Below are 20,314 nucleotides of genomic sequence, written 5' to 3'. Positions count from 1 at the left end.
CAACAAATCATTAAATTTGTGAAACTAGATAGCAGCAACTGTCAACTTTGCTTTGCTTGCCAAACACCTCAAGCAGTTAATTGCTTATCAAAATTCGTGTTCATTATTTTTCCAGTTCTGAACTAATTGATTAACTAACACACCATTTCAGTAAAAATCATTTCCAATGTGAGCTGTGATCGGGGCTGCACTGAATATTATCATCGCAGTGCATGAAAGAGTGGGATTTTGCACTCAGGGATTCTTTGGAGTTAGTTGACTTCTACTGAGTGTGTCAGTAGAAAACAACTTTTTCATAGCGCCTTTTTTAGTGTTCAGATCAATGTTCAATAAAATACATTATTTTGTCAGTATACTGAAGCAGAAAGGCAGAACCGGATACACGTCAACATCTTTTTGTAATATCTTTATCGCGATATTCATCAGTGACCACATATTTTCCTCATATCGTGCAGCCCTAGCTGTGATTGTATTCACATCCTTATTTCCTTCAGAAATTAACACATCCTCCACTCATGAAGCAGATAAATATACTCTGAATAGCCTCAGATTCAGGCAGATTACCCATGAGCCTTAGAACACCTCCCCATCCCACAGTGTGTGTGTGCGTGTGTGTGCGTGTGTGTGTGTGTCAGCCTCGTCTACGCTCCTCACAGGAGGCGCTCACACAAAGGAGCATATTGTATAACTGTGCCTCAGTTTTAATGAACCGGCGCTCCTGCTCTCCCTCACTCCTCCCTCTTCGGTCCGTGCCCTCCCCTGCTCCCGCCTCCCTCATGAATATCACGGCGCGCTGCCTCATTATTCATGAGCTGGGTATCAGCGTCGTCATGCGAGCCCACAGCGGGGAGGGAAAAAGGGGAGGGAGGGGGTGGGGGTGGGGGGGAGTGTCTCCGCGAGCGAGAGTCACAACTCCGGCGTGGCGAGTGTGTGCATGTGTGCGTTTTTTTTGAGTCTGTGAAATAGAGGCAGAGCGGAGACACGCCGGCTGATGCTGCTACTTGCACCACTGCCGATGCTGCTGCCACACTGCTCTCCTCTGAACATTCATCTGTCAGACTCAGCTGGAGCTCTCTGTCCCTTTTGAGCCGGGTGTTTGTTTCCGTCCGCCTGTGTGTGAATGGGATGCCTGAAAGAGATGCTTGCTTAAGGAGTGACTGATGAGAACCAGCGCTCCGGTGTGGAGGGTGACCCCCTGTGTCCGTACCACCACCACCACCACCACTACTACTCGGGGAGAATTGGACGCCTGGCGTTTCCACGACGACTATAATGGGCTGCAATCTGTGCACTTTACAGAAGCGAGAGGAACACTACAAGCTGCTGTATGAGATTGCACAGGTGAGCAGAGGCACGGCCGACTGTGTGTGTGTGTGTGTGTGTGTGTGTGTGTTGTATGTGATTCATTATGCGAGCTGTGCTGAGAGCAGTTCTCGGTTGCTGCTGCTGCTGCTGCTTGTTTTTAGAAAGAGGTGCCTCGTGTTTTAGGGATGAATACTCAGAATATAAGTGAGGCAGCATAATGGAGAGAGGTGCTTTTTGCTCACCAACAGATGTGTTTTGAGTAATTAGCACTTGCTTAGTGAGAGTAGGTGGTGTTCAGCACATGTATCCCTCTGGATGATTTGTGATGAAATAGTCATACCCTTTGTACATGACATATTTCACACGATGTGTTTTTGCCAACTTTTGAGTCCTCAAATGATGTCATTTCATCCAAAGTTTTCTTTCGGGCACTTCTGGTGCCACTGTGAGTCAGTGCTGTGCCGGCAGGTTTGTTTGAACTTCTCTGAGAAACACTTGGTCTTCGTGGTCTTGAGCTCTCAAATGCATTGTGTGTTCATGCAACTCTTTACAGCTTCAGAGAATCGTTCATGATTTGTTTGCTGTATGATGCAACTGCAGAATAATTTAAGCATTTTACAGAGAGGCAGGTGAATAGGCAGAGGGGCAAGCAGAACAAATAAACAAGCACCTCCACTCTCTTCCTCCAGCCCCCATCCTGTGAGAGGCTAATAACTATGAAGCTCCTGGAAGTGAGGTAGACCCCCCCCCCTCTTCTTCCAGTAGCAACTGCCTTCACGCCACTGTGATCACAGCCTCATTAGCCGTTTTATACAACCATCTTGTGCATTAATTAGACGTGAAATGTGTCTCTTTACCCTTGTGAAAAGACGGGATGAGATGAAGTGTGTGTGTGTGTGTGTGTGTGTGTGTGTGTGTGTGTGTGTGTGTGTGTGTGTGTGTGTGTGTGAACTAGCTGGGGTTAACCACTGCCTGGAGCTTTCACCTCGTGTGCAACTTGAGACTCTGCCAAACTCTGGCGGTGGACAATGTCCGTCAGACACGGAGCTGCATGAACGGTCAGAGAAAGCCGTGCTGCGAGCTTCTGGATCAGCAGTAAAGGAGGTTGCATTCACTAATGGCCTGTTTAATATTAGCAGACAGACAGCATTGTCCAGGGACCATGAAAGATGAATAGGTAGCCACCAAAGTGCCTGCCTCTCCTCAGGAGGACCATAAAAATAGTGCTGTCTTGGTGCTTATCTCGGCTTTTGTGGCTCTCTCCGCACCAGTTGTTAAGAAATAGCGCCGACTCCTTTTCCTCGTGGTTTAGCCGGGAGGGAGGGGGGGGGGGGGGGGGGCTCACTGTTGACAGGAGGCTCTCTGGCATGTCTGTCCACCCACTGATATACTGAGGCGGGAGCTGCAATATCAGCACCTACTCTCTGATCACCGCTGTGGGAGGTAAGGCAGGAAGTATATAGAGCATGGAAGATAAAGACTGGGACGGGAATAGAGAGTAAGCCGTTCAAAAATACAGTTGTTAAAGAAAGTGCTCGGGAAAAGGGGAAATTAAGGAAAGTAGCCAGAGTGAAATCCCACTAATGCGGGGAGAAGACGAAAGGGGGAGGAAGGCAGGTAATTGAGTCGACTTTTTTGCTTTGAAATACTGTTTTATCAATAAAGAAACAACAGCACAGAAAATCCAGCTCTTCTCCGTGCACACAGCCACCAAAAAACCAGCAGCGCACCCTCAGCAGCGGCGACACAGCCGATGCATAAAAAAAGCAACACGACTGGCAGAGACGAACAGGGATGGGAGACAGACTCTTCTCCAGGGAGCAGAGCTCTCTCCCTGCAGCTATAAAAGTGTGTCGCCATGTCTTTGTGGTCAGGAGAAGTGTGTTGTGACAGCAGGAAGCCGCGCTCACACCGCCGGCATCCTAATCCCCTTTTCTTACATATTGTCTCATCTGTCCGGCTTGCTCATCTCTCACCCTCGCCTCGTGTTTTTTCTTCTTCTGCTTTTTTCCTCGCTCAATCAATTTTTTTTCTCTGCTGCACACACACACACACACACACACACACACACACACACACACACACACACACACACACACACACACACACACACACACACACACACACACACACACACACACACACACACACACACACACACACACACACACACACATCTAGACATAGATACGCACACACTTGATTATGCAGAGTTGCTGCAATGTGTGTTATGCAGATGAGGTAGAAGTGGTTTGCTGTTGCCACAGCGTGACTGACCGGCCTCGCGGCAGGTTGATTCGAGGAGCCCAGCGGTCGGTCAGCCACCTTCCTCCCCTTTCCTTTCACACTCAGGAACAGTTCTGACACGCTCTCCGTCTGCCTGACCCCACTCGCTGTGGGAGATTTATGACTCTCCGGCTCCCTCACACTCTCTCCATTCCCGCTTTCTCTCTGTTCTCACGGCTGCGAGTGTTCTGCATGGAAATGTGCTCGGCCTTTCTCAGCTATCTCACAGCGCTCGCATTTTTGTTATATATTGTGTCGGATCTCTTGCCTGGACAAGAGGATACGAGAATCTTCCCGTTGCTTTGCACTTTGTTCCACTCCAACTACCACTTTCTTATTGTTATTCCTACTACTCGTCATACCTTGTGCATGATTCTTTTATATATATATATCTGATCTCTCTGATTACATTTGTTTCAACCTTTGCTCCAGTCTGCTCTCTGCTGGATTCCACTCCACTTAACCTTCCCATGATTGTCCTCTGTGCGGAGGAGAGGAAGTGGGAAGGGTTTTTTTTTTCCCATTTTTGTTCTACAAGGATGAAACCTTCTTGAACCTATTGACCCGAGATGGAGAGACTCTCCCGCTCCGCTCGACCAGCATCATGCAGCTCGCATCCTCAACCAGACTGCTGCTCGGGCCCTCTTTGAAGACAATAGCATACTGTAGTAGATCCGCTCTGTGATCTGGCAGAGCTTTGTTATTCCCATTGTGTCCGTGAGCTCCCCACGTGAGTGTCACGCATTGTCTGTGCACCGCTGAAACCCAGTGATGTGTGGCTTTTTTTGGGGGGCTAATTAGCAGAATGGCAGATGTTGATGAGTGGTGCAGCGCGGCGTAGCTCAGAGTTATGCGTATCGTAGGAGATTTCTGCAGCGTGCCAGTGTGTTTATGCATCAATGGGCTGCATTGTCTTATTGTCTTTTGACAAAAGCCTTTTTTTGCAAATAGGGCTGCGATCAAAACAAAAGGAGCCAAAAAGAGACAGACGGAAAGCTCCTAGCGCGTCGTCTTCTCTGGGCAGCGGGCTAACTTTCCCTTTCTCAATTTGACGCGCCAGCACATGATTTGGATAAGTTGAGTAGAACGTTTGAGTAGTATGTACTCAAACTTCATTTCAGAGAGAAATTAACTTTTTAATGCATTTCAACAGTAGATGAAGCGCCCCAACAGTATATACAGTACATGATTAAAATAATGCCTACTACAACATTACATCGCATCTTACATATTTCTGCATCAATTATAATAAGGATCTTTGATAATGTAACAACTAAAGAGAACAGTGGTTTTATTATTTAATTACCTTTCCGTGATTATATACGTACATGTTTTTACCTATTAAAGCTAGGAACTTTCCTTTTGTGTGGATTTGGCTGGTCCCTGTGGATGAAAGTGTCAGTGTTTCTGAGCCCCCTTTAGAAAACCTCTCATTTCACTGCAACAGGTCTTCCCCAATCAGTCCTGGTTCAGGTCCTCCGGGCCCCACTCGCCTCCAGCAATACGGCCTTGGCCTCCAGTAGCGAAGGCGAAGCTGTGCTCCCCGGTTGGACGTTTGCGGCATGCTGTCCCGTAAGCACGGGTCCAATAGACGGTAGCTTACGTCTCTGCTCCGGCACCAATGATAATGATGATCAAGCACTCGCAATCCAGGAGCATTTTCTCTGACCGTCTAATAATGAGGAGATACATAACTTTAAAGCCCCGGTGCGTCTCATACGGACGATAAAGGATAAAGGGGGCCTTGTGCGTCGGTATCAGATGCCGAGGGGCGGGACAGAGCCCTGGGAATGAGAACGGGCTGAAGAAAGACGCCTCGAGGTGTGAATGGTTAGCGCTGATGAGCCACCACTAGGTAACAGTAGCAGCCAGCTACTCCTATTGTTGCTGTTTAATGCTGTTTAATATGTTGAGCACAGACCCTCGACATTTTCTTATCCTGTGAAGTCATTTTCTAATGAGCCTGGCCTTTCCTTTTCCTTTTCCTCTTAAGTTTTGAAAGCACCATCGACCAGTTTTATAAGTTGTATTAAACAGTATCGCTCTCCGCTGCATGTGAGAAATAAATGGTAAGCTGCTTTCCAGCTCAATGAGGCACAACAGTCCCTGATAATTTGCCGATGCATATGAATGAGACGCGCACGCACACACACGCACAGACACACACACACACACACACAGGCACATCGCTCAACAGGAAACAAAAACACTGTCTGAGTGAATATTCTAACTATAACACCAGAAAGCTGTGTTTATGAATTTCAGAGCGTGACAGCGACCATTAGGGCACTGTAATGGAGTCTCCCGAGTTTAGCGATGTCACGTTGAGCAGCGTCACCAGGTTGACGGGACGGGACAGACGGACGTGACGTGACGTGAAGCAAATCTGGAATTAATTTTGTCCTCGGGTGGAGCCCGTTGGGGTGGGGGGGTGGGGGGTGGGGGGGCTCTTCTCTGTGGTGGCACCACATGTGAAACCTGTGGACCGGAGAAGGTCTAAGGAGGACACGTCTGACTTGCTGCTGCTTCTGCGACACCACCGTCCATGCCGGTAATGAATATGCATTAAATGAAAGGTTGAGCAGCTATCACGAGAGCCAGGCGTCCTGAGGAAAAGGGTTGTCGAGCTTCACCGGGCTGCACGGATCATCACACAACGAAGCCAGCAGAGTGTATATATGTGTGTGTTATCTGTGTAAGCAAGGTCATTACTTTTGCATTTAGTCTAAAGAGTTGTAAAGTGGGAGAGGAGTAATCTCGAACGTCTCGGGCTGCGAAAATAATATATTCTGCTTAGATGATGTAAATTGACTTCACAGCTAAGCTTGAACGATCGAGGAACTCTCCCGGTTGAATCAATCATAAAAGTCAGGTGATTTATATTTAAGAATAATGATGGTGTTCCTCAAGCGTCGTCTTTTCTATAAACATGCCCCCCCCCCCCCTTTTTGCCTCCTGCGAACATGTTTTTCACCTTCGTTTTTTTTTTAAGAGGCACTTTGAGCTGCGTCTTTGCAAAGGTTTTTATTTCAAAGACAATAAGAGAGAAACAAGTCAAACTGCAACTCCCGAGGAGCATTTTTATAATAAACTGTCAAATCATCAAGCTAATCAAGGCTGTTTGTTGCTCATTTGAGACATTTCGCTGGGCTTTAGGAAATAGTGTGGGAGGCATTTTTCACTATTTTCTGAAAGTCTGTCAGCTCATCTAACAATGAAGAATTGTTAGTTGCAGGCCTATTTTGAAATAGGAACCTACACTGGAGATAATTCTCCTGTATCCAGAAGCCCTCCAGCCTCACCTCTATGGCCATACGTGTGCCTGTGATGGCTTTGATGGGACATTAATGCTGTCGAACCTCGCTCTCATCCCCCACCACATCTTCAGCACTATCTCCAGACAGTTAGCTACAAATGCTCTCATCCATCTTATTTTTCCATTATGTTTTTTTGAAGGATGTCCCGTAACCATTAAAACTGATAGGAGCGAGGAAAAAAAAAGAGGGGGAGGAGAGACAGAACGTGCTGCTTGATTGATCTCGTGTCCACCTGGGAAAGATTAGCCCCAAATATAATCTGGGCTTTCAGGGCTGCTTTTGCAATTCCCATGCAATACAAAGGTCCATATTTCTGAAACTCTCTTTAGGTGCACAGGGAGACAGATGGACAGATGCATACACCTAGAAATCAATTTCATGCCTTGCTAATATAAAGAACCATATTTCTGAGTCAGACCCATTACCCACCATCAGTTCCAGTGCCTTTTCTTTGCTCCATCCTGAAGTCTCCAACCACAAGCCTGACCTGTCAGTCAAACATGTTCGGAGCTCCACCGCTGTCGGTCTCGGGGTTCCCAGACTCTGAAATTGAGATCTAAATATGCTGAGATGATCTTTTTCCACTCAGGCTGTTAGTATTTACGTCCCTTTCTCAGTGTCTAATGCTATTCCCATACTTATCAGGTTGAAGACGCTGCAGAGAGCATTGCATAACCTCACACTGGCTGTGTGACTGGAGATTTCACAGTCTAATGTGGTGCGAATCACACGTTCAGGTGCTCGGCTGCTTCTGTATAACGGTTCGCAAATAGTTTAAAATCATTCTTTTTTTTTAAACACAATGTCGTTTTAGACAAGAGAACATTAAAAGGAAGTAAAAAAAATCCAGGTCACACATCTTGGATGTGTGCGCCGTACTTCTCGGACACAGATGGCGCCACGAGACATGAAGTCAATGAGTTTGATCAGTCAGTCCACTAAATCTCAGCGTGGAGGAGCAGGAGGGATTTAGGAGGGAGGTGATGAATTGACCTTTTTCCCTTGTCGTCTTATCTCAATAAGAACCCAGCTGACCTTTTCAGCCTCAAATAAAGCCCCCCTCCCCCCCGTGTCTGATTCTGCCTCTCCGACCCAACGTGGACATCTCCAGGATTTTTGTTTTATCTCCTCGCGCTTCCCGTCGGTGCCGATTTCGTTCCCTCGCAGCGAGCGCCAAGTAACAGCTGCACGAACAAAACCATGACACATCATTTTCCTGAGGGAACTAAAGCTGCTCATCAGAGGACACATTTCTCTACATGTCACTGCTGGGAGTCGGGAAGGTAGAAGTGCTTGTTCGCTGTGCTAAGGTGGTCAGACAAGGGCCGTGATGGGAGGTTATCGTCTAATATACGCGCACAAGAAACAAGAAACCAATTATAGAAGCAAACAAAGTCCTGGAGGTCATCACAGCTACTCGATCACCTTTTTTTTTTTTTTTTTTTTTCATTACCTCATTGGGTAAATCTCACTTAAGCCGATGAGGATGACATCAGCGAGGCGTCATCCATGAGTAACACCGAGCCTTGTCTTAGTGCGTGTTTGAGCTTTCGCATGGCGATCAAGATCAAAGGACGTCAACTTCAATCAGACCGGAGGAGCCACGGAGAAAATGAACTACATGCCTGAGTATCTCAATGCCAATCCCCGGTGAACCACAGCGTCTATTTAATGAATGGAAGCCGGTGTAAGATGACTCAGGTGTGTGTGTGTGTGTGTGTGTACAATGCTCCGTACCTCTGCCGGTGAACAAAGGAGCCATTTTTTTCTGCCCCCGTCGTTATTAACCGTGACTACTCTATAACTCAGAACAAGACATAATGCATTTCAAAGCAGCTAGTTTATTCCCTGTACACACGCCCATCACTGGTGTGTGTTTTTTAATTGGACATATGAGTATGCATGTGTGAATAGATATATGTGAGTACACTCATGACTATCTGTGTCCCTGCCTAAATTGGTTTGTATCTGAGTGTGATTGCTATGTGTGTCTGTGTGTGTGTGCGTGTGTGTGTGTGCTTTTATGGGAGACTTCTGTCCGTGTGTGTTTGAGAGAGAGAGAGAGTGTGTGTGTGTGTGTGTGTTTCTCGTGTGTAGAGTGAGAGCAGACCTGACAGCTTGTGCTTTTCCACTACAAACATTGGTAAAAAAACAAAGGGCTACGGGACGCACACGGGGGGTTGTGCATCTGCATCCAGGGGGCCTCTTAGCGGATTATCTGAGTTTAAGCAGACAGAAGGGCCCTCATTAATTTATTGCAATTCACAAGAACACATCTTCCCTTCTTCCAATTAGTGGGGATTGGATGCTTGGAATGAAACATACACGCAACAGCGTTAGGTGAAACACACAGTGTCACAGGAGAGATGGATGTATTTGTGCTTTTTCTGTGCACTTCTCCCTGGTTATGTCAGCAGGGTCTTAATGGAAAAAAGTTCCGTCCAGTATTTTCATGCAACAATCATAATTAAGCAATTAACTAACTGGAATCCTATTAGTTGTGTTTTTATTGTTCTGCTTTGTTTCTGGTGTCACAGCATAGATAGTATTGGAATCATCCTTTCTCTCTCAGCTTTCTCTGACAGGGTCATATGAGATATTAGTCTTTTTTTGTCAAGGATAAACCAATTACAATTAGGTGGTTAAAGGTCAAGGTCACTGTGAAGTTATTGGCCATACCTCAATCATTCATATGCTAATCATGACAATGTCACACAAATGTCTAATAGGATAACAAGATGAAGCGATGACATTTAGGACGTGCATAGATGTAAACTGCAACTTGACTTGTTGGCAGAGACAAAGAAAGATTTAGGTAGTTTAAAATAGCTTGTAATCATTCAATCAAATCATTTCAGAAAGTGATAACAAAAATGTGTTCATTTTCATTTTCAGTTGATCCAGGATAAGTCATTTGCTGTGCTGTAGAAGGCCTCATCAAAAAAGAAACCGTGTATTGTCTTCATTCACGCGTGAGTCACAGATGTGCATTTTTGCCCGTGCTTCTGGGTGGTGATACAAAAAACAAGATCCTCTTTTCGCTGTGAACTGAGGGAGGACCTGACAGAATACACAGGCCTTTTCTTATCTGTTCGATTCAATGTGTTCAGCGTCCAGTCCCCCCCCCCCCCCCTGCTGTCAAGATATCAGCTCCAATATCACCGCTGACATTTGGAGAAATAGGCTGAGGCTGCCTGTGTGATCTATAGTCGATAAAAAGAGGTGACAAAGCTTTGAGTTCTTGTGGTGGCTACCCTCAGTGACGGCCTCTTTTCACTCTTTTGTCACAACTGCCATGTGTTTTTTTTTTTTTTTACATTGCTCTTTATTCCTCTGCTATATAACCTCTGCGCGCCGGCTCACAAGGTGTGGATTGTCTGTGACAGGTCTGTGTGTGAGAGGGCGACTGATTCTGTAGCAGGTCAGGAGATCAGTGTGTGTGTGTGTGTGTGTGTGTGTGTGTGTGTTGGGGGAGGGGGGTGTCAGGGTGACACAAAGCCCCCCGGGTGAGGCGGCCATGCTGGGTGTCACTCCACAGGTCAGCAGGCACCCCCTGTGGCTCCCGTGATAAGCCCGGCCTGACAGCGGTTTGATGGGAAGGGTGACACACACTCGCACCTCCGTGCTCCCCGGCTCATAGAGACAGGCTCTGGGGAGGGAAAGCGATAAGAAGCTCCATGAATGCAGCTGCTGCGGTGACAAATCCTAAGAAAACACGAGGAGCCGTATCAGGTATTTTTAGCCAGAATACAAATCCAGACAACAAGCCCGTAGCTGTGGAAATAAAGTTTAAGGGTTCCTGTTTTCAGTTTGCCATGTGGCTAAGTGTTTCAGTCCACAGTGGCGTGCTGAGCCGTGGCTTTAATGCCGTCGCCGCCGTCTCACTGACACACTGACACAGTTCCAAAGGCCTCGCTTTTAATGAGCTGCATTTGCAACGAGAGCATCACAATGGCTTTTTAAAAACTCGTGCCTCTCTCAAAGGAAATCAATGGCGCATCAATGTAGGCTGAGGCTCAGTTGACGTCTCGGTGTAAATGTAATTTAATTGGATTGCAAAATCAATTTAAAAGTCCACTTGCATTAGAATTTGAAGTAAGCAGGCCTGTGAGTTAAATTGATTTCCAAGAAATGTTTCACATAGTTAGTTTTGTTAAAATGCGAATGTCCGTATGATAAACCATGTTTGTCGCAGAAGAATGCAAAATGAGGCACACTTCATTTTTATACGTCTCAAGATGAGCGTGTGAGAGGAATAAACTATTTTTACAACACGCCACGTTGTTGTGAAACACCAGCGATCAGGAGTTCACAGCAGAAAGAAGATGCGATCTTTGTGAGGTTGGAATGGCGACCGTGTTTTCTCCCCCGCAGCACTGCAGTCAACCCGGCACCTCCCACACAACCCAGATCCTCTCACAGTCAGACCTCCTTCCTCACAGCCTCAACACTTGCAGGCAGACTGGCACGCTGAGGAAGGGGGGGGGGGGCACCTGCTGCATTCGGCCCCCTCGCTCCGTGAAGTTGTGTTCACAGATTTAGTTTGGAAAAGCTGAAAAATGAAACCTCAGTAAAGGCATTGTCATTTCATCACGTCTTAAAATGTATTGGTTCTCATCCAAGTATTACAATTGTGTCTCCATTCTTCAGGAATTGCCTGCCAAGAATTTTTAGAATCATTTATAAACAAACTTTATACCAGTATGCATTGTTTTTATATCGGTAGCTCCAATCAATAGCCTGCCTTTGTTTTCCTTCTGGGTGAAGCTACTCTTTTTCCATCTTGGTCAAATCATAGTTGGAATCGTTCTTAATCTGGCCGTTCGCTGGGACCAAGAGGCCCTTCACCGTGAAAGAAAGAAAAATTGAAATTCACGATTCCCATTCTTTCCCAAGGGGAAAGAGTTTTGGTTGAGCTTGTTTAGTATAACATCTGTTGTGATGTTTTTTTTTTTGCACTGGTCTGGAACCTCCATCTGGGTGGAGACAGCCGGTAGACCCAGAACATGCTGGAGCGATTACTGCACTCATCCTATCTGGCTTGGGAACACGTCATGTTAGCCCAGAAAGAACTCCAGGACTGGGCTGCATAGAAGGACGTCTAGCCACCTCGGCCTGGATAAGTAGGAGAGGATGAAAGCCAAACTAACTGTGGACAAACTGTTTGTGAATGTATCTCAGTCTGAGTGGATAATGCACACTCCCTTTCCCTCTGAGGTGAGATGTGAGCGAGAGAGAGAGACGCAGATCAAGAAAGACGAGAGACAGTGACTGGATAATGTCAGGGGAGCGCTGAGTAGTAATCTATTAGCGTCATTGGCGTATCACCAACTCTGAGCGTCATCCTTCCACGTCAGTTGCTCTCCATCACATGTCAAATGTGAAGAACTAGTGGCTGCTGTCATCTCACTGACACGCTGAGAGCGCCCTAAAAGAAACAACAGACAGCGACAGATCAGTGCCAAAGGACCACAGTGAAGCCCCAGAGCTGGCTTCAGCCAAACGTACTCGGCAGCAAATTTCGAGTGACTGCAGTTTAAGGGAATTTGCCTTTGGAACTGAGGGAGCCTGAGGGAATAGCACAAAGTTAATCAATACAGGAATGTCTGTTTTTAGACAATGAGTGCATTTTAGACTGTTTGTGAATTAATCAATAGCAGACTATGGGTTTGAGATGGAGAGAGAAGGGGTTGGGATCAGGTTGTGGGTTGCTTCCTCTACCTGCGATTCCTCAGGGAACTGAGAGAACACTGTAAGAAAAAAAAAAGGTTGAGGAGCCGACTGATATCTGGCTCCCACTTGACATTATGTTTGTGTGTGTGTGTGTGTGTGTGTGTGTGTGTGTGTGTGTGTGTTTGTGTGTGTCACAAAAACATTGCATAATGCTCTTTCAGCTTTCCACTAAATTTCCCTGCTCTGGGGACAGAGTTGTATTTCAAGAAACATACAATCTGGAAATATCCCTGGATGCTTGGGGAAAAGCTATCTCACTTGCGTGTTCTTTGTACGGGAATGAATGAATTCCGTTTTCCTTCCCCGTCTTTGTCTGACAAGTCTCCACGACGAGCGCAGCCCACAGCTCAGCGAGGGCCCCCCTGGATCTAAGATATATAGGTCTTCTTATGCCAGAAAAAGGGCCACTCAAGGCGGAAGCTTACAACAGAGGACAAGTCCTCCCTCTCAATATGAAAATGTATATAAATACAGATGTCATATAAAAAGGCCACACAAATATTTGTATTTGTTTTCAACATTAATACACAGTGGCCTCCAGGATAAAGTTGATGTTTACACTTAGAAGGGAGCTTGGGTTGTAAATACAAACCTCGAGAAGGACTGGCATACAAGTTCAGGCATTTCCTTTAGCTATCCAAAGATAAATTGTTTGTGAAATGAAAATCCATCCATCTGCATGATTATAACAGGTAACTCATGCATGGTCCTCTCTGTGTATGATGCTTAAGGTGACTTTAAATGCTGATTGGTGAGAGAGGAAGAGCTCTCTCACCTGTGAAGTGACACATTCTGGCTGGAGCATGTGTTGGCGAAATTGCAAAAGCAGCATATTTATTAATGAATGCTGTATCTGCTGGGTGAACAGGTGGGCTAATTTGAAAGTCAATTACAAACAGTTCTCCTACGTCCTAAAAAAACATTAGCTGAAAGAATACAAGAGAAGGTAGTTTTATATTACTTAGTTGTAATACACACAATAGTTATTCTCCTGTTCAGCAAATCAGCTGCAATGTTCAGCATTTTGGTAAGTAAGTTAGTTAAGATACCACTCTGTATGTAAGCATAGACAATTAGCTTAGCATCATACCGATTTAAAGCCGGGGAAAACAGGAAGCATGGTTTACCCAAAGTAAAAAGAACAAATCTGCCTGCCAACACCTCACTAGTCAACACATCATATCCTCTTCAATTTAATCCATTCACAAACTAAAAGTTGTGCCTGGACTATTTCTAGATATTGCCCGGCAACCAGCGGCGACTCCTGAAAGTCATTTTGCCAATAAATTGTTCCAGCACTTAACTCCTCATAACTTTGAATAGAGATTAATGCTAAACTGGCTCCAGCTTCATACTTGATGGACACGTAGTCTATGAGAAGACCTCTGACCTGTGGAGACGAGTGGGAAATTCTTAAACCACAGAAAAAGTTAGGATGTTAGTTGTGCTGTGGATATGAATACACAATACAATATGTGGCTGCGACTTGGGTTCACTTTTCCTCTTCTACAAACAGTCGGCATTTATTTTAATCACGACAGCAATCTTTCCATAAACAAGACCATGAACACATGGTCCTAAACCGAGGTGGGTTGCGGCGTTGCTTTATGACGCAATTGCATCATTGTCGCCAAATTGCACATTTCTATTTAAAACCAACACAGCGTGTGCAACTGACCTCCATATACAACAGACATGTGTGATACATTGAACACAGGTGTAATTGATAACATGACTAATGGTCGCACTCCGTTCAGGTGCTCCAGTTGCAGTGCCCTGGCGCTGTGCGTGCTGAATCTCCAGAATGATTTACTGCCACACCTAAATTGGACGGAGCTATTATTAATTAATGTTACAGCTACACCTGTGCTCTTTTCTGCAATAACCCGCCGACGGCAAGGTCTGATTATCCTAAAAATACATTTTGTGCGACGGAAGTATTTCCATGAACCGGCGGGGCGGCTCTTTGCTGAGCATCATGCTGTCTTCACATGGACTCTCTCTGCACCCACTGAGCTGTTATCCTCCTGTTCTAAATGTTGCTGTTTGGCAGAGCATAGAGAGAGAGAGAGAGAGAGAGAGAGAGAGAGAGAGAGAGAGATAGATAGAGAGAGAGAGAGAAAGAGAGAGAGAGATGGGGGAAAAAGCAAAAGTGCCAGATGTGAGCGGGCTTTTAACAGGTTGCCGTACTGCTGCTTGGGAACAATTAGCATTTGTCATGACCAACTTCCAGCCCTGCGCCAGTCTGTATGTTTTGAACACAGATTTCTTTTCACTTGCAATATGGTTCATATTTCATTAGCTTCACTAATTGTCTCCGTCTACAGCCCTCCTCCGCCTGTTTCCAAGTCATAGAATTGTTATCAGAAAAATCGCAGTGGAACAGACGCTTTGCACCCGAGCAGTTGCGCTCATCTAATTATAAAACACTAGGTAAATGTTGAGCAGATGCCCTCCACCAACACACACACACACACACACACACACACACACACACTCCCCATCCCTGCTTTCCAATTGAGAGAGACATTTGGTCTCATTCTAGTGTTACATTGGCTCCACATGGAGTGGGGCATCCTTGCCAAGTGGCTGCCGTGGTGTAAATGAACCATAATCGCTCGCCAGCTCCGCACACCGTGCGGCAGATAAGAACAAAAAGAAAAAACTTCCGAGACCCGAGAGTCTGACAGTGTCAGAGGATGCCGCACGATCGTCTCATGACTAATAGCTTTAGTCTCCTTGCACTTTCCATTTGTCCGGGATGTGCCACAATCAGGCAACGATAAGTAGTGGAAGACAAATCAGGGGGGAAAAAAAGGCAATAGGGGCGGACGGGGAGGCAGAAAGAAACCAGATCTGATTCCAGCTCCCGTCACTTCCCACATGCTTGGTGTCGCTTGGTTGTCATTATTAGTCCATATTCAACTTCACATTACATTGCATGTCATTTAGCTGATGCTTTTATCCAAAGCGACTCACAATAAGTGCATTCAACGATGAGTATAAACTCAGAACAACAAGAATCAAGAAAGTAACATTTCTTCAAGAGAGCCAAACTACAGAAATACCATAAGTAATACCATAAGTGCCATTCACGTGCCACTGAAGTGCTAATCGTTTTTTTTTTCAAGGTATAGTCGGAAAAGATGCGTTTTTAGTTTCCGGCAGAAGATGTAGAGACTTTCTGCTGTCCTGATGTCAATGGGGAGCTCGTTCCACCAATGAGGAGCCAGCACAGCAAACAGTCGTGATTTTGTTCAGTGATTAGCTCGAAGTGAAGGAGCTACAAGCCGATTGGTAGAAGCCGAGCGAAGTGAACGAGCTGGGGTGTACGGTTTGACCATGTCCTGGATGTAGACCGGACCCGATCCGTTCGCAGCACGGTACGCAAGAACCAATGTTTTGAAGCGGATGCGGGCGGCCACCGGTAACCAGTGGAGGACCGGAGTAGTGTCGGTACATTTAGGTTGAAGACTGCTGCATTCTGGATGAGCTGCAGAGGTCGGATGGCCTTAGCAGGTAGACCTGCCAGGAGGGAGTTACAGTATTCTAGGCGTGAAATGACCAGAGCCTGGACCTGTGAGAAGAGGACGTATTCTCCTGAGGTTGTGCAGCATGTACCTGTAGGAAGGTGTTGTCGCAGTAATGTGGGCAGTCAGGGAGAGTAGGCTGTCGAGACTTGTCCCTTTTGATGAAATAAAATATGCTCTCCTTAATTGCACATTTTGATTGTCCAGTTATAATGAAAAGCTTCGCTGGCATTGCCGAATTGTCGAGTACAATCTTCCAAGTAGTGCCATAATTTAGTTCCAGGAACCATGGAAATAAAATCCAGTGAACACGGCTCCATGTTACATTCCTTACGTTAAGTTTCTGTAATGGAAAAGTGTATGATGCTGCTTCGTCCCCTGCCAGTGTTCACATCTTGTCACCTGGCCTCATTACCCCTCATACCAAACACCCGGTTCTGCAGAGGCAGAGCAGCTGTCATTTCTATGTGGCAGGAGCGTCTCTGCTCTCCACCACAGCCACAAGTGACCTGTTCCTGTCCCTGAGCCAGGACAGATGACAGCCTGTATGGCCCCGGGTGTGGGCTCCTGGTATAAGCTTCATTGGGATCCAAAACATGGCTGCGATTGCACTTAATAGCTGATTAATATGTAATCTCGGCGTCACAGTAGGAAACCTCGTCAAACAATAGGCTTGGTCCACAGGTAGGATGAGTTTGTGCGCACACGCACACAGAAACAATCACATGCGCGTGCACACGGGGCATCCATTACACAGCATGACTATAAATCTGCCTCGGAATTAACCGGTGAGCAGCGGCTGATTGCTGTAGCGGCCCCCTCTCACTCTCAGGAATGAGAATAAATGAGCGGACGCCGCCATGAACAATCCTTTATTACACCCATTAAGCGGAGGAGCCCGAGCCTTATGATACCCGGGGACACCGAACACGCAGGCCAGCCGTCACATACGTGGCCTACTTATGGTTCCCATGACAGTGTTAAAACACCCACTCCCCCCCCCCCCCCTCATCACCGCCACATGCATACCATTACCACGTTACAAAGCGCCCCCGATCTCCCATCCTTTTTTCACAATCATTGGACGCAGTGCGGCCATCGGCGGACTCCTTGTCAAAGTGTGAAAATATTTCCGAAAGTGCCGGCTAATAAGTGCAGCTCTGGAGTGCCTCCACGAGCTCAATATGTTCATCAACACAGTTTTTTTTTTTTACTTCTTCTTCTTTTGGAGTAACTTCAAGCGATGGCAGTATCATTAATCAGGAAGTTTGCTGTGTGTTGTGCCTGTAAATCACATTCCACTCATTCCTGGATGCACTCTTCAAACAACAGCAGCGCCAGGTGTTGTTAATCAAGATTGGTTTGTTTGCTTGTTTTTTGCATACATTAAAATTGCCAGGTGGACTACTTTTCCATTAATGTATTCTCTCCATCAAGAGTGCGGTGATGTTACAGCTCATTTACTGTGCAAAGCTTCAGGTCATATGAACATGTTTTGACAGGTGTTACATTATATTCAGAATAGGCTGGCTGACATTGTTTGTTGCATTTAATTGTTTCTATTAGCGGTTACTTGATCTCTGCTGTTAGACAGCGATGGAGGGCATTGGACTGCGTCATGAAATCTTAAGTATCGCAGTTGGCCTGTAGTGCTTCAAATGCCATTTAATTGATCATAATACTTTATGCTTTATTTGGTCATTTCTGTCTTCACTTGTCACTTCCAAGTAAACTTTCTTACAGTGTTTTAAAATATAGTTTGCTAATGGGAATCCAAATGTGTCCGGCCCAGGGCCAATGAAATGTCACACATTTAAAACGTACACAAATCCTGTTCCTAAGAGAATACTTAACCATCATCATAATGTGTCCATCATGTTACATTGGGAATACCATGCAAGGTACCACCTGCCCATCAGGACTATCTAACCATTCATACACGTTCACACACCGCAGGAACCGCCTGCGGGGGGCAAATCTACGAGAGACACGATGACAAACAGCAGACGTTCTACAAATCTTTGCGAGACAGCTCGGGGCAAAATTATACAACAACTTCCACATCTTGACACATTGGAAACTGTCAAATGTTTTCTGTGTGTGTGTGTGTGTGTGTGTGTGTGTGTGTCTAAAACCCATCATTAAATTGATTCATATCAGTGAGGGCCCCTAAAACGGAGTGCCTTGTCTTGCAGTACTTGTAGTCACCACTAGGAGGCTGACGTGAATGTCAATTTATGGTCAAGTGGTTGTGGCCCTACGATGCCATTCGTTGAGCCATCCGTGATCAAATGAGGCCACTGTGAGTGATAAGGATGTCATGTCCTTCATGGTCTGATGTAAACAGGTACAGTATTATTGATCACGTGTACAGTTGATCTTCTGAGCATCTTTTCTTCTCCGCTGCTCCCTCTCTCTAATCAGGACACAGTAGGAAGCACTGAATTGCATCCAATTTCCTCTCACTTCCCTTTGTTTATCGACTCGGGGACCTGACAAGGAGTGAGACTCGAGTGGGTCGAGAGGAAATCGCAGACATCGACTTCTCCTAACCTCTCGCTGGCACTTTCCCCGTGCCCCCGAACAACACGGCGGGGAGCCTCGAAGTAGATTGATTACACTTGTGATCACTCTTCTCAGATAATGTCCTTCTTTTTAATCATGCTTTGTGCCGCTGCTCTTTACAAGGATAAGATTATCATCAGCAACTTCATCACTGTCTCATTGTAAAGCGCCGTCCTAATTGGAACAGCTCTGCTTTTCCAATGGAACTTTTGATCTTATTTACTGCTGTTTGCCCTTCAGCTAAAATGGGATCACTTTCGGATGCCTACGATTTGCCGTCTTCTTGTCTATATGCTGTCCTTCTACATCACACAGAGAAGTCAAACGTAATGGCTTCACTTTCTAAGAAGTACCTTTTAAGAATCGTTAGTTATTAAGTGAATGTAATTACTCCAAAGGACTTCTAAAACTGCTCTTTGCGGAATCAAAAGGTTGCCACTGTTTGCAGTATGTGAGCTGGATCTCGGTGGTGTTGAGCGTGGCTGAGTGCTCTGAAGTCCATAATCTCGTGTTTACTCATCGGAAACCACGGAGGCCTTACAGTCATTTCATCAAAACACACCAGCCAGACATCCCCTCCAGCTTTGCTTGCACCGAAACGTTTCCAGTGTTTGAATTAGGACTTGAGGATGAGTTTGGTGCAAAGAAAGCTTGAATGAGACTTCAGCTCTCGCAGCCTCAGGCTACCATCAGTAATCCTGTCCTTTTAGTTCTCTTTGACATTGGCAGCATTGACCGAACTTGCTCGCTGTCGGTCCGTGAGGCACTGGTCCGCTCTATTGTGGAGTCCTTTGTGGTGGTTGACATTTGTGATGGGACACTAATGACTCTATTTGCTTCAGGGGGTGAAAGTGTTAAAAACAGCAGCCTCGGGCTCAATATCCTCACAATCACACACATTATGTGCAAAGAGGAATTGTTTTGTGGAGTGACATCTTGTTTTCTTTAGCGGTAGAGGCTCCTTGTCGGTTTGGTTTGTTCCATCCTCCATCGTCTCCACTTTCCTTCTCTCTTTCTTTCCTTTTTTTGACACCCCACCTGAACCGGCCCCCAGCTAATGGGTAACAGGCAGATCAGTAGCCAGCCACAGGGGTCCTGAATGACCTTTCAACCCCTCCCAGTCTATTATTTGCACTGTCAAAGCTCCACGTGCCACCGTCTGACCTCAGCTCTCAAACCAGCCACCGTGCGATGGGCCTTCCAGACAAAGAGCCGGTCGGAGAGGGGCGAGACGAGGAAGTCAGACGAGATGCCTTTGTTGTGATCACGAGTGTGTCTGGCATTATGTAAATAGTGCTTATCCGGTGTTAATTGCCTCTGCTGCTAGGATGAGCATATTAAACGTGAAGGAAACAATTTACCGCTTTCAAAGTCTCCCCAGGCCACCGTGAATAAGACCGGCCCGGCATTTGTAGGCATTACTAGTGCCATCTGCTACCTGTGTCATCTCATCGGCACTCTAAAGCTTAATGGGATGTAGCTGATAATTAAAGGATAAATCTGGTTCATTACAACTTGGGTTTTATTTTCCTATTTTTTACCGTTATGTGTGTCTATAATAAGAACGTCGTACGTCAA

At 45.9% G+C, this 20,314-nt stretch overlaps 1 protein-coding gene across 2 annotated transcripts in view; it reads left to right on the top strand.

Annotated features, from left to right (window-relative positions):
• The window catches only part of LOC117732294 (PDZ domain-containing RING finger protein 4-like), a 105,993-nt gene that overhangs the window by 58,994 nt on the left and 26,685 nt on the right, over positions 1 to 20,314 (top strand). The window contains exon 1 of one of the 2 annotated variants that reach the window (XM_034535155.1): positions 1,268 to 1,341. The exons of the other annotated variant lie outside the window; for it this stretch is intronic. Coding sequence (XP_034391046.1) covers positions 1,273 to 1,341 — 69 coding nt within the window. The 5' untranslated portion in view covers positions 1,268 to 1,272. Of the gene's footprint in view, positions 1 to 1,267; positions 1,342 to 20,314 lie in introns of those variants that run through there. 2 annotated transcript variants of the gene reach the window in all.

This window comes from Cyclopterus lumpus, chromosome 6, assembly GCF_009769545.1.
Source record: "Cyclopterus lumpus isolate fCycLum1 chromosome 6, fCycLum1.pri, whole genome shotgun sequence".
Lineage (NCBI taxonomy): Eukaryota > Metazoa > Chordata > Actinopteri > Perciformes > Cyclopteridae > Cyclopterus > Cyclopterus lumpus.
The sequence above is the reverse complement of the archived record's forward strand: the minus strand, read 5'-3'. Positions and strand labels throughout refer to the sequence as shown.